The sequence below is a fragment of the Delphinus delphis genome, chromosome 20, assembly GCF_949987515.2.
Source record: "Delphinus delphis chromosome 20, mDelDel1.2, whole genome shotgun sequence".
Lineage (NCBI taxonomy): Eukaryota > Metazoa > Chordata > Mammalia > Artiodactyla > Delphinidae > Delphinus > Delphinus delphis.
The window spans coordinates 41081358-41096446 of record NC_082702.1 but is presented as its reverse complement, the minus strand read 5'-3'; the positions used below and the strand labels follow the sequence as shown (position 1 = coordinate 41096446).

At 37.8% G+C, this 15089-nt stretch overlaps 1 protein-coding gene across 3 annotated transcripts in view; it reads right to left on the bottom strand.

Moving 5' to 3' along the window:
* NFATC3 (nuclear factor of activated T cells 3) overlaps nt 1-15089 on the bottom strand; it is a 133721-nt gene that overhangs the window by 32292 nt on the left and 86340 nt on the right. For 2 of the 3 annotated variants that reach the window (XM_059998895.1, XM_059998896.1), the window contains exons 6-8: nt 13302-13442; nt 7396-7451; nt 5952-6078 (exon numbers count right to left, since the gene is read on the bottom strand). In XM_059998895.1, coding sequence (XP_059854878.1) covers nt 5952-6078; nt 7396-7451; nt 13302-13442 — 324 coding nt within the window. The remainder of the gene's footprint in view (nt 1-5951; nt 6079-7395; nt 7452-13301; nt 13443-15089) is intronic. The other variant, XM_059998898.1, reaches the window with a different exon arrangement.

Below are 15089 nucleotides of genomic sequence, written 5' to 3'. Positions count from 1 at the left end.
CACATCTCATTGTTCCTTCCAAGTTTGTACTAAAAATTAATATAATTAAAATTTTCATGATCTTCACAAAATATAAGAAACTCCATTTTATGTCAAAGGAAAATAATGAGACCCAAAGCAAGGTCAAATCTCATCTGTCCATTTATTAAACCTTTGCCAAGTACAAGTCTCTTCACATAAGCATGGTCTCAATCTGAGAAAATGAAGGTAAGAATTAAGATAGCCCTGATGGTATATTTTACTGTAGAAGAGGTAATTAATGGAGCAGTTGTTTGGGGTGCATTTGAGTTTTGCACTTTGCTCTGGCTTCCTAGAAGAACAGGATAGGTTCATTATCCATCTGCTTTAGCCTCTAAATCTGGCAACTGGTGAGCCCACCTCTAACAATGAGACAACAACCCTAAGGACTGAGAGAAAGGTATATCACCAATCTTGTTGCTTCTGCCACAATGCTCATGTTCTTGACACAGACCTCCATCCAGTTTCTGATTCTTGCTCAGGTATTTCAAGTATGGTTCACCGTGTCTATTGGCTCCTGACCTCTCTAATGTCTTTTTTTTTTTCGTTTCTTTTTTTTTCCCCCTAATGTCTTGATGCACTTACTTTTCTTCTGACTTTGGCAGCAATAGAACTTTGTCCTTGGACTACTGGATTTTTTTGTCTTCTACTTCAGCTCCTACTCTGGTCTTAAGAAAACTACAGTGAATCCTATATCCAGAGTCATATTTCTACATAAGGAAGGAGAATATCCAAGAAAGCCTACTCTCATCCCTTAATCCTGAATGGAACAGGTGGGGCCCTTGGTTACATAAGTGGTTGGTTATCATGCACTAAAAAGGAGACAGAGGGACTGAAAACTACAGCATAACATCCATCTTTTTTGCATGATCCAATCCTTATTTCTATGTTCCTGACTGACATCTGGGTAGCCAGATTGAGAATTCTGCTCTACTAAATCGAATGCATTTCCATTCTGCCAAATCAAGTATCACTCTTTTTGTCTATAAGAGATTCAGACTCCAACCTGAACAAACCATAAGAAGTCCTCACTGCTGGTCTATGGTAATTTATTCTTGTTTGGAGGGAAATACAGTTAAACAGATCTTATAATACCTACAATGAGATGAGTTTTAGAAACAGAGTAACTCTACCTTTTGTATTATACATGCTAATTCTCAAACTTAGAATGTTGATGAACAGAGGCATCCAGAAAAAAAAAAAAATCAACTGGTCTAGTGGTTTTCAAACCATGAGAAGCCTCACACTCTTCTTGAAGTGGTGGATGTAGAAGAACAGGATGTAAAGAGAAAGAGCTCTGGATTTCCTTTTCCAGTGCAAAGAGAGCACCCAAGCTGGCTTTCATCCTTTTTCATATACTGGCTTTTTGCATAAGATTTTATTTGAAGAATAAACAACCTAAGCAATATGAAAACCACTGCTTTAGTATTATACCCTCATTTTATAGAGGTTAATCAGTAGGTACAGTCTGTGGCAGAGCTGAGATCTGATCTCCTGACTGTAAGGCATGCTTTTTCTCCCAATCAAAACCACCACAATACAAAAGTCAGTTTGTCCAGTCAACTATTTGGAACACAGAATATACCCTTCCACAGGCAAAATATTATACATAAGAGTTTGGCTCTAATGCTGCTCTGAAAAATCCCCATGATGCCCAAAACCAGAGCTCATATGGTACCCCCAAGTACAAATAACTTCTGCTGGGCTTCAGAGGGAGACACATTTCCTCTAGGGTGGGGGTAGAGTCTCCCACATTGGAAGTTCTGAAGCTAGAAGCTGGGCAGAAGTTCAGACAGCACCACTAAGGAAGGGCTGTGTGCTCTATTACCATCTGTGGTAAGGGTAATTTGTGAATCATACACATATGCCGCTAACTGTCTTCATTCTACAAAGTAAATGGATTGTGGGACAAATAATACTAAACACAATCCCTAATTTAAAAAAAAATTTTTTTAAATCAGCCACTTGCAGCTAATGATTATTCCTCCATTGGATATTGATATTGGTCAGATCCCTATTGCTAGGGGGTTGCCAAAAAGGAAACAAATTAACAAATCCTTTAATAAAAAACATGCAACTTACAAATATCTAAAACTTTTATAAAATTTAAAAAGGAATTATTGCCCCAACATAAACAAATGGCTAAAATCTCTAATATAAAGAATTCATAAAATTAAAAAGACAAACACAATAATTCTAAAATAACAAAGGGTCATACAGTAGAATACTAAAAAGCTATCAAAATTCTGTTAAACTCTATCTGCTGATAAGGAAAAATAAAAATGTTCAGGTTACAAAATTAGTATATATAATATAGCATGGTCCCATTTCTATTTTTCTTTTTCTTTTTTTTTTTTTTTTGCGGTACACAGGCCTCTCACTGTTGTGGCCTCTCCCGTTGCGGAGCACAGGCTCCAGATGCGCAGGCTCAGCGGCCATGGCTCACAGGTCCAGCCACTCCACGGCATGTGGGATCCTCCCGTACTGGGGCACGAACCCGTGTCCCCTGCGTCGGCAGGCGGACTCTCAACCACTGCGCCACCAGGGAAGCCCCTATTTCTATTTTTAAAAGGATGTATCTATATATGGATCAAAAGGATCTAAAAGGAGATAATGACAGTGGAAGAGAATATGGATGTTTTAAAAAAATTTTTTCAACTTGTCTTTTAAAAAACTTCAGTTATGTATTTGCCTTTGTAAAAACTTTATTCAAAATTTCACTTCAGAAAAAAAGTGAAAAAACCCAAATGTTACAGACAAAAGGCAGTAATCAACCAGAATAAGGACTGTCCAAACACTCCTGTGTATCCACTCTTCCTTCATTAGTGTGTGCCACCTGATTTGTATTCTGTCAACCATAAAGCCAGTTATGACAGCTCCAGTCCAATCCAATATCTCCCTGCACTCTGGAGTCCCATTGATTTCCATTCTTACATGTAATGCCCTCTAGGACTCTGCCTTTATATTGTCCTCTCAATTCAAGAGCTGATAATGTAAAGGCATTATATTTGCTCCTTTCTGTTTGCCTATTACCACCACTATGACGGTAGTAATCAACACCTCTAACATGTTGACCCTATTGTTTTTTTACCCCAATTCTAGAAGCTCTCTCCTTTCTTATTCAAGTTAGATTCTATAGTTCCTTATCTCAAAAGAATTTTCTAACATTCTTGGACCCTGTTGTCTTTAGTAACTCTCACCCTGGAAGAGCTCTACTATCCATATTTTACCACCTGCCCTGAAGAATCTGAGTGCTGCTTAAGAAAGTTACATAGCAGAGCTAATTAGTATCCATAAATTAACCAATATCAACATCAAAGGTGCCCTTTGATCATGCCTAGAATCCTATTACATGTCTGTGGTAACTTACTTTTCCCTCTTTAAAACAACTTTTTCAAACTTCTCCACACTGTTAAACTGCCAAATCACCGACATTCCCCTCTCTCTGCTCACAATAGGAGACTTCAGGTCATTCTTTACAGAAACAAAATTGAAGCTATCATATGGAAACTCCCTAAACTCTCCATTACTAAATCTGTAAACCTTCCTAATGTATATCCATCTTGTTCATCTCCTTTACCTTCCCTCTTGTTCCTTCTCCCATTTAAGGTCCATTCCAACTTGCATATTTTAAATCCTATCCTCTCCCAACCTTCCCAGAAACCTGATATTCTTTATCATCACTGATGCTCTCTCCTCTGTATACTCAAAATACTCTAGCTGTCTGAATCACCTTTTTAACCTTCTTGGGCCTCTCCCATATAAATCTCACCCTCCACAGTTAGTAAGTTGAGAAAAGACTAAACTGGTCAATGACATCTTTTAAAGTGACAGAAGAAATATGGGAAAAATTATTTTTGAATTACAAATCTGATCACGTCACCTCCCTATTAAAACTCACTTCTTACAACTCTTTTAATACTCTATGATCCAACCAACCATAAGGACTTTGCATATGCTACTGCCTTTATGTGGAATGTTCTCCCACACTTTATCTAACAATAATTAACAATATAGACTGTACAGCCACACTGCCTGGATTAAAATCTCACCTCTGCCTTTATTAGCTGTGTGATCTCAGTTCACTCACTTGCCAAATGGGAAGGGCAGCACTACCTACCTTATAGGGTTATGGGAGGATAAATGAGTTACTATGTATAAACTGCTGAGAATAGCACCCAGCACACACTAAATGCTTTATATGTTTACTAAATAAATGAATAAACAGATGTAGTCTAGGATACGTTATGAGCTCAGACTCTGGAACCAGACTGCCTATGTATGATGTTTGGCTCTAGGAGACCTTGGGCACATTACTTAGCCACTCAGTCTCCTCATTTGTAAAATAAGACAATAACCTATCCCATAGGTTTGTTTTTTTTGTTTGTTTTTTTGCGGTACGCGGGCCTCTCACTGTTGTGGCCTCTCCCGTTGTGGAGCACAAGCTCTGGATGCGCAGGCTCAGCGGCCATGGCTCACGGGCCCAGCTGCTCTGCGGCATGTGGGATCTTCCCGGACCGGGGCACGAACCCGCGTCCCCTGCATCGGCAGGCGGACTCTCAACCACTGCGCCACCAGGGAAGCCCCGCATAGGTTTATTAAGAGGATTAAATGAATACAGAAAGGTCTTAGAACAGTACTAAAACAGAGTAAATGTTACATAATTATAAACTATTACTATTACTTTCCAGTTCTCAACTCCTCATAGAAGTCTTTTCACAACCAGTTAGCCTAGACAAGGGTCCCTCTGTTATTTTCACCCACAGCACTGTTTCCCTTTCCTTAACATTCCTTATCTCTGTTTCTAATTACAAATTTGTAAGTAATTTATTTATTTAGAGGTTTATTAGATTATAAGCTCCATGAGAGAAGCTAAGAGAGGTTTTACCCAACTAGTGTGCACCCTTAAACACTTATTGAATTAATGAGTAAATGAAATGGCTAATCAAAATCTTTTGTTTTCAAAGGTTTATATTCTATTTGAAAATTATCTGAAATATTTTATTACCAAGTAATATATTAACAAGATCAAGTAATAATAATTTTCAGATTCTGGAATATAAGTGGCCTTCAGAGGCTCTAAATGAAATACAGCCAGGCTTTAAAGAATATGATGACAAATGAATGACTAATAACCAATACCCTCTCAAATTCATGTGTTTGTTCTTTTCATTTACTATAAACCATTTAAAAGTTTTTACAACAAGTTTTGAAGAATAAGGTTCACTATGATTTTTTTATCATTATATGTTCTGGTGACAAATGCAGCACCTAACACAGAGAAGACCTCTATAAATGTCTGTTCTCTAAGTATGTAAACATCAGCGTGAATTACTGCATATAATATTCATGTGTCACAATCCAGATCTGGAAAATTACAGCACTAGAACTGCTGCAGAAAAAGGTGTGAAAGCCTCCTTTGTTATGGTGTCTCTATAAAATCAGGAATTCTGCCATCAATGTTATATTCCCACAAAGTCAATATATGCTACAGTTGCTGCTTGCCAAATGAAAATTTAATGAGACATTTTCCGTTTTGATTGGGAATGGTTGAGATGAAGACACTATGAAACAGGCACACTGCCTTTCTGCAGTGCTAAGGGCACTGGAAGGGCACAAGGGAAGTTCACACATATTCATAAACACCTACTATTCCAACAGTGCTGGTGATTTTTGATAACTCCTGAAAAACAGACTTCAAATCTATTGATACAATCTTTTAATTTCCTTATAGTAAGTGACTACAAAATAACAATTTCTATCAGATCTAATATTTAAAGTCAATACAAACTTTACAGATTAAGCATGCATTGGGATTTTTATTGATTATAAGGACCCTACCTTTAAACACTCTAATACAGGATTCATTGAATAACTTTTTATTCATTATGAAAGAAAGCTCTATAGTAAACCATCACAACAACTCCTCGTACCTGGTGTGTAAGTAAAACGTTGAGACTGGCTTTTTTTCCTCTTGCCATTGCAAAGATAAAAGTGCACCTGCACTGCAGCTGTAACTGCTGGGTTATGATATGGAGGAACTTCAAGGACAATGTGAGCCTAAGGAGCATGGAAAGCAAGATTGTGTTACACTCAGAACTAAAAATGAAATGCACCTGCTAAACTCAACACGTCTCATGAGTCTTAACTATTCAGGCTCGTTATGCGAATAAACTGGTATATAAGTCATCTGGAGATTTACTCTATGGATACTTCAGTCTTAACAGAGAAAAGCTCTTTCAAGTAAACCATTAAGGGAGAAATTGCTTTTCACTCACCCACTTGGGTTTCTAGTTGTAGCAGAAATCAAAAGTCTTACATATTATACAGCCAGATATTTTGCTGTAATAAATATTATGTATTACTATACATCTTAAGTGGAAGTCTGTTCTCATTTTTAATCAAGTTTAATAGTTCCCAAGTTGTGTTACAGTTTAGATTTCTTATCTTAAATTTTTTTTGGGGGGGGGGCCTCACTGTGCAGCTTGCAGGATATCTCAGTTCCCCAACCAGGGATTGAGCCTGGTCCATGGCAGGGAAAGCACCGAATCCTAATCACTAGACCACCAGGGAACTCCCTTATCTTAAACTTTATATTCAAAATGTTCTAAACTGGCAATACACAAAATCTGCATCTATATTAAGAATAATTTTACATATGCAGGGTGAAAACTTTTAGCCCCAAATCAACTGCAATCCTTTTTTTTTAATCTTTCGGCCGCGCCGCACAGCATGTAGGGATCTCAGTTCCCCGACCAGCGACTGAACCCACTCCCCCTGCATTGGCAGCGTAGAGTCTTAACCACTGGACCACCAGGGAAGTCCTCAACTGCAATCCTTAATCTAACTTCTCTAGGTCTTTGGAGAGCACTGTAGGAAGTGGTACTATCTAGCCCAGAAAAAATTCTGTCTTCATTCCAACCAGGATGAAGGGACCACAACTTTCAGTGCTGATTCCTGGAAGGCTTAATGTGAAGGAGTTGGAAGTAGTGTATTAAATACACAACCCCCCGAGGGCTTGTCCTCCTCCTATTTTTTGCCCACTGTATAAGTTCTTCACTGAATTTGTTTGATCTCTTCACTGAATTCAGAGAAATAAATCAATAACTTCAGTATAAGAACCTTCTAATAATCTTTCATTTCTAATTTCTCCTTTCCTATACACAAAATTGGGGAAGAAAGACACCCAACTGTTTATCTTTCTTAAACTTTAATTTTAGTACCAGGAAAGTATCTATCTCACATCCAAACTTCTAAAAATTCTAATTTACTTTTCCATTACTCAACAGGTAAGATTCCTCATCTATACCATAAAGCAGCATTATCCAATTTTCTCATTAAGTTTCTTACATATTTCTAAAGAAGTAAACTTCTTACCCCTTGACATTTTTCTTTGATTATTTTCCCTTCTACTTCCCACTGAGGTCGTCCATCTATTGACAGAAACAATTTACAGTTAAAAGGAATTCAAGTCAAAAAGCATACAAAATCTAATGTATTTAGTATCACAAATTTATTGGCAAAAGGAATCTTTATCTCGCTGACTTCCATTATGAAAATAAAATGTGTACCCATGGGGAAAAAATGTGGAGAAAGATCTTGGGCTGCCCAAGTTCACAGGGCCCAGAGAGTTTATTCTACTAAGTGATGTTTGAAAATCTTCTGAAAACACCTCTATCAAGTGGTGGTCAACTTCTGCTTGTATGCCTTAAGTAATGGGAAACTCACTCCCTAACCAAGTAACCCATTTCATCTTTGGAATAGTAACTGCTGCTAGTAAATTGCATCTATCTTCATGATAGACGACATCTGTCTCCTACTAGTATCCAACCCCGGTCTAAGCACTATTCCTTATAGCCATCACCCCAAAATCTTGAGCATTTCTGTGAGACAATACTTCAGATGTTTAAAAGCAGCTCTGTTTGCCTGTGTCTCCTTTTCTGCTGGCTAGTACCCCCAGTTCTGCATTTATCCCTTAAACAATATTTTAGCCTTCCTGGTTACTCTTCTTTGAATTTTCCTCCAGTGTGATCGTCTCCCTCCAAATGCACCAGGCTCAGGACTGAGTAGAAAAGGTGAGAAATGATCCAGAAATTATAGAGTGTGACTGAGGCTCTTGCCAAATTCTGTGGCGATGCTGTGTCTCTGTTAATAAAAGTTTTCTGGAGCAGCTACACCATGCTGACTCATATACTTAGTGTGTGGCCAGCAGTGTCCCTCTGTCGGCCACATTTCCTACTGCCAAGCTCAAGTTCCCACACTGTGTATTTATGCAGCTGGCTTTTTTTTTTAACCCCCAACCCTTGTTACGTTAATTTCCCCCTACTAGACTTCATTTTCTAGGATTGCTTGGCTCGTCAAGATCTTCTTAGATACTGATGGTCTTATGAACTATTTCCTAGGCTTTCCAGATTTGTGTCACCTAAAGATCTGGCCAGCACATTTTCTGTCTCTTCATCCCAAGTGAATTATTTACCTGGGGAAAGCCCCACCTGCTACTAGAGCTCTCACTCCAGCATTCTTTTTATGTCATGGGCATTTACCCAGTGACTAACCCATACAAGTATCTTCACAGCTAGCATGACTTCATCTGGTCTGTGAAAATATCAGAAGACTCAATGAAACGCTGTCTAGATTGTGACTATCACCTTCCAGTCCAATATAGCTAAGAGCTACCCTTGTGCACAAGAAATACTACAGACAAATGCTCAGAACTACAGCTCAGTTCAGCAATCATCTGCTGGGTCCCAACATGCCAAGCACTTTGGGTTGCTGAGATAATGGAGATAGGATACCCTGCCTTCAGTTTGTGGATGAAAGGTAAATATAAACAGTTCATTATAATGAAATGTGGTGGTTACAATAACTAATAAAGGTGCATTCTGGATGTACTAAGAGCACAGAGGACCACTGCTGCAATGAACACAGGGGTGTATATGTTTTTTCCAAGTTAAGTGTTTCTGTTTTTTTCAGATAAATACCCAGAAGTGTACCACTAGATCATATGGTAGTTCTACTTTTAATTTTTTGAGGAACCTCCAAAATATTTTTTTGTAGTGATTGCACCAGTTTACATTCCCACAAACAGTATGCAACGATTCCCTTTTCTCCACATCCTTGCCAACACTTGTTTTTTTCTAGTCTTTTTAATAACAGCCATTCTAAGAGGTGGGAGGTGGTATCTCTCTATGGTTTTGACTTGCATTTCACTGATGATTAACAATGTAGAGCGTCTTTTCATATCTGTTGCCCATCTGTGATCTTCTTTGGAAAAAAATGTCTATTGGGATCTTCTGCCCATTTCTTAATTGGGATTGCTTGCTTTTTTGCTATTGAGCTATATGAGCTCTTTATATGCTTTGGATAGTAGCCCCTTATCAGATATATGACTTGTAAATATTTTCTCTCGTTCAGTAGGTTGCCTTTTCATTTTGTTGATGGTTTCCTTTGTTGTGCAGACGCTTTTTAGTTTGATGTAGTCCCTCTTGTTTATTTTCGCTTTTGATGCTTTTGCTTTTGGTGTCACTCAAAAAATCATGTCAAGACCTATGCTATGGCTTACCACCTATGCATTTTTCTAGTTTTACGGTTTCAGGTTTTACATTCAAGCCTTCAATCCATTTTGAGTTAATTTTTGTGTATGGTTTAAGAGAGTGGCCCACTTTCATTCTTTTGCATGTGGCTAATTTTCCCAATACCACTTACTGAAGAAACTTGTTCTTTCCCCATCATGTATTCTTGGCTCCTTTGTTTTATATTAATTGACCATATACATGTAGGTTTATTTCTGGGCTCTCTATTCTGTTCCATTGATCTATATGTCTGTTTTGATGCCAATACCATACTAATTTAATTACTATAGCTTTGTAATATAGTTTGAAATCAGGGAGTGTGATGTCTCCAGCTTTGCTCTTCTTTCTCCAGATTACTCTGGCTATTTGGGGTCTTCTACAGTTCCACAGAAATTTTAGGATTGTTCTATTTCTATGAAAAATTCCATTGGAACTTTGATAGGGATTGCACTGAATCTGTAGATTGCTTTGGGTAATATGGACATTTTCACAATATTAATTCTTCTAATCCATGAGCACAGAATATCTTTCCATTTATTTGTGTCTTCTTCAATTTCTTTCATTAACATCTTGTAGTTTCTGATACATAGGTCTTTCACCTTCTTGGTTAAATTTATTCCTAGGTATTTTATTCTTTTTGATGCAATTGTAAATGATATTTTCTTAATTTCTCTTCCTGATAGTACATTATTATATAGAAATACAACATATTTTTGTATATTTGTTTTATATCCTGCAACTTAACTGAATTTATTAGTTTTAACAGTTTTTTTGACAGAGATTTATGGCTTCCTATATATAATACCACATCATCTGCAAACAGTGACAGTTTTACTTCTTCCTTTCCAATTGGAATACCTTTTATTTCTTTTTCTTGCCTAACTTTTCTGGCTAGAACTTCCTATACTATGTTGAATAAAAGTGGCAAGAGTGGGCATCCTTGTCTTCCTGATCTTAAGAGGAAAAGCTTTCAGCTTTTCACCATTAAGATATTAGCTATGGGCTGGTCACATATGGCCTCTATTATGTTAAGGTACATGCCTTCTACAACCTTTTTGTTGACAGCTTTTTAAGGTTTTTTTTTTTAATACATTTATTTATTTTATTTATTTATTTTTGGTGTGTTGGGTCTTCGTTGCTGCACGTGGACTTTCTCTAGTTGAGGTGAGCAGGGGCTACTCTTCGTTGAGGTGCACTGTCTTCTCACTGTGGTGGCTTCTCTTGTTGCGGAGCATGGGCTCTAGGTTCGTGGGCTTCAGTAGTTGCAGCATGAAGGCTTAGTTGCTCCGCGGCATGTGGGATCTTCCCGGACCAGGGATTGAACCCGTGTCCCCTGCATTGGCAGGCGGATTCTCAACCACTGCACCACCAAGGAAGCCCAACAGTTTTCTTTTTTTTTTTTTCGGTACACGGGCCTCTCACTGTTGTGGCCTCTCCCGTTGGCTCCGGACGTGCAGGCTCAGCAGCCATGGCTCACGGGCCCAGCCGCTCCGCAGCATGTGGGATCCTCCCAGACCAGGGCACGAACCCGCGTCCCCCGCGTCGGCAGGCGGACTCCCAACCACTGCGCCACCAGGGAAGCCCCCAACAGTTTTTTAATCATAAATGGATGATGAATTTTCTCAAATGCTTTTTTTAATCATGATAATGTGGTGTATCACACTGACTGATTTGTGAATGTTAAACCATCCGTCTATCTCTGGAATAAATCCCACTTGATGATGGTATATGATCCTGTTAAAGTACTGTTGAATTTGGCTTGCTAATATTTTGTTGAAGATTTTTGCATCTATGTTCATCAGGTATATTGGCCTGTAATGGTTTTGATATCAAGGTAATGCTGGCCTCAAAAAATGAGTTTGGATAGTTCCCTCCTCTCCTGTTTTTTTGGAAAAATTTAGAAGGCTTGGTATTAGTTCTTCTTTGAATGTTTGGTAGAATTCATCAGTGAAGTTGTCTGATCCTGGACTTTTGTTTGTTGGGAGGTTTTGATTACTGATTCAGTCGCCCTACTAGTATTTGGTCTGCTCAGATATTCTATTTCATCATGATTCAGTCTTTGGTAGGTTGTATGTTTCTAGGAATCTATCCATTTTTTTCTAAGCTGTCCAATTTTTTGGCATATGATTGTTCACAGTGGTCTCTTATGACCCTTTGTATTTCTGTGGTATCAGCTGTAATATTTCCTCTTTCATTTCTGATTTTACGTGAGTCCTCTCTTTTTTTTCTTGGTGAGTCTAGCTAGAAGTCTGTCAACTTTGTTTCTCTTTTCAAAGAACCCTCTCCTAGTTTCACTTATATTTTCTATTGTCTTTTTAGTCTCTATTTCACTTATTTTTGCCATAATTTTTGTTATTTCCTTCCTTCTACTAACTTTGGGCTTCATTTGTACTTCTTCTAGTTCCTTGAGGTGTAAAGTTAGGTTGTTTGAGATTTTTCATGTTTTTATTTTTTAAATTAATTTTAATAAGTTAAAAAAATTTTATTGATTTATTTATTTGGCTGCACCAGGTCATAGTTGCAGCACATGGGATCTTTGTTGCAGCGTGCCTCAACGTGGGATATTCAGTTGAGGCATGCAGGATCTTTTAGTTGTGGCATGCAGGCTCTTAGTTGCAGCATGCGGGATCCAGTTCCCTAACCAGGGATCAAACCTGGGTCCCCTGCATTGGGAGTGTGGAGTCTTAACCACTGCACCACCAGCAAAGTCCCTAGCAAAATGTTTTTAAGGGTCATCCATGTTGCAGCATTAATCAGTACTTTATTCTTTTTTATGGCTAAATAATATCCCATTGTATGAATATATCACATTTTGATTATCCATTTATCAGTTGATAAGTATTTGAGATGTTTACATTTTTTGGCTATTATGATTAATGCTGCTAAAAGCATTTGTGTCCAAATTTCTGTGTGACTTATATTTTCAATTCTCTTGAAGAAATATTGGGGGAGTCTTTTACTTTTGTTTTTGTTTTCTGTTTTTTTTTTTTTGCGGTACGTGGGCTTGTCACTGTTGTGGCCTCTCCCACTGCAGAGCACAGGCTCCTGACGCCAGGCCCAGCGGCCACGGCCCACGGGCGAAGCCGCTCCGCAGCATGTGGGATCCTCCTGAACCGAGGTACGGACCCGTGTCCCCTGCGTCGGCAAGCGGCCTCTCAACCACTGCGCCACCAGGGAAGCCCTCTTTTACTTTTGAGACATCCTTAATGAGAACTTAATATTCATGTGAAAATTTAATAAATGTTTGGTTTACAGTAAAATCTGTGTAAATGATGCCTATAGCTTTAAGAAAACTATTTTGTGATTAATGTCAGTGAAACATCTGAATAATTCACTTTAACCTTTTGCCCCTTAGTCTGAGTTCAATCAACTCAAATCTTATTTATCTATCTATCCATTTATTTATTTATTGAATTATAGTTGATTTATAACATTATGTTAGTTTCTGGTGTACAGCAAAGTGATTCAGTTGTGTGTATATATATATATTTATTTATTCTTTTTCGTATTCTTTTCCATTATAGTTTATTACAAGATATTGAATATAGTTCCCTGTGCTCTACATTAGGACCGTGTTGTTTATACAGTATATATAGTAGCTTGTATCTGCTTATCCCAAACTCCTACTTATCCTTCCCCACCTCCTATCCCGTTTGGTAACCATAAGTTTGTTTTCTATGTCTGAGTCAACTCAGATCTTATATTATTTACCTTGTCCTTTTTCAAGAAAGATGATTTTGGATTCTGGAAGAAAATTAGATCCAGTAACAATCATTTCATGACCTCCATTTACAGAACAACTGTTGATACTGTACTTCTCAATATGAGGAAGTTCTTGAGCAGACCGCTGGGCTGTTTTTTTTTTTAAGAGTTGAGAAGAAACAAAATATTAGTTTACATTCTTTCATATGTAAATGACAAAGTCTAGCTATAAAAGAAGCAACTCTGGATTTTTAAAATGCAAGGCAATGGTAACAATATCCACTAAAATAGCTATGCTATTTAGAAAACAAAATAGATTTATTAGAGTCATGTGATTTTAAATAATTTTCTTAGACTACAACTATAGAGAAACTAATAAAGAGAAATTAATTAATGCCTACAACTTATATTGACTCCAACACATTCACCTCATCCACTTTTCTCTTTTTAGCTTGTCTTATTACATTTCTTCCCCACAACTTGTCTGTTAAAATTGATAAATTTAATATAATTATAAAAAGCAAATTAAATCCGAAGATGCATAATTATATTGCATACAATTAAAAGAAGACAAGTTTCTAAAGGACAAACACCAAGCAGCTCTTTCATCAAGAAAATAACTAGATCATCAGTGAGGCATCAGGATTACATTTTGGACATCTTCTAAATAACTGAAGTATACATGAAGTACACATTTCAATACAGAATTTTGAAAAATGAACATAAATACTTCTTAGTGCACTATACTCTTCCTTCCCAGGGTATGGGAACATAATTTTTCTTAAAGCCTACAAGTCATTATGTAAACTATTAACTTTTCCTTGTTGCTGCCTTTTTCTAATATCTACTGATTTCAAGTTGCTGTATTTTCTGGAGATCCTACTTCTGGCTTTTCTTTCCTTTTTAAAAAATGCTTGAGTTTCAAGCTATACATTATACTTCTTTTGACTGCTTAGGTTCTCTAAGGGTTTATTCCTGCCAAATGCCTCAATAACTAGGTTTCTCTCTGGATTAAGACAAACAAAAAGGGTGGATTACACTTTCTTCTTCACATTTTGGAAACAGGTCTATTTTTAGTCCTACTACTTGGGTGGAAAATTGGTGGCTTTGAGGGTCAGCTGTGTTTTGTTTGGCCAGAACAACATTTTAAAGAAATTTAAACAACTTGACTGCCTTTATGAAGCATGCAGTCCCTGACTATGCCTCTTCCAACTATTTATTTTTTTGAAGATAAATTTATTTTATTTACTTTTAGCTGTGTTGGGTCTTAGTTGTGGCATGCAGGATCTTTCGTTGCCATGCGCAGGCTTCTCTCTAGTTGTGGTGTGTGGGTTTTCTCTTCTCTAGTTGTGGCGCATGGGCTCCAAGGAGCGTGGGCTCTGTAGTTTGTGGCACGCGGGCTCTAGTTGAGGTGTGCAGGCTCAGTAGTTGTGGCACACAGGTTTAGTTGCCCTGCAGCATGTGGAATCTTAGTTCCCTGACCAGGGATTGAACCCCCGTCCCCTGCATTGCAAGGCGGATTCTATACCACTGGACCACCAGGGAATTCCCTCTCTTCCAACTATTTAATACTAAGACACAAAAGGTATATGAATTAGGATCCCAGCCCTATTCAAAGAGAATGTTTCATAGGAGATGGGTCTGGGATTTAGGATGAGCTACAACTTAGAAAATACCAAGCACAAATCTAGATCTCAGAAAACACTTATGTCCTTACTTATGTTCTAAATGGCTCACAAAGAAGGGGCATAAAAACAAGCACTGACTAGCCTACGGAGTAAGACTAATTCAAGTTTT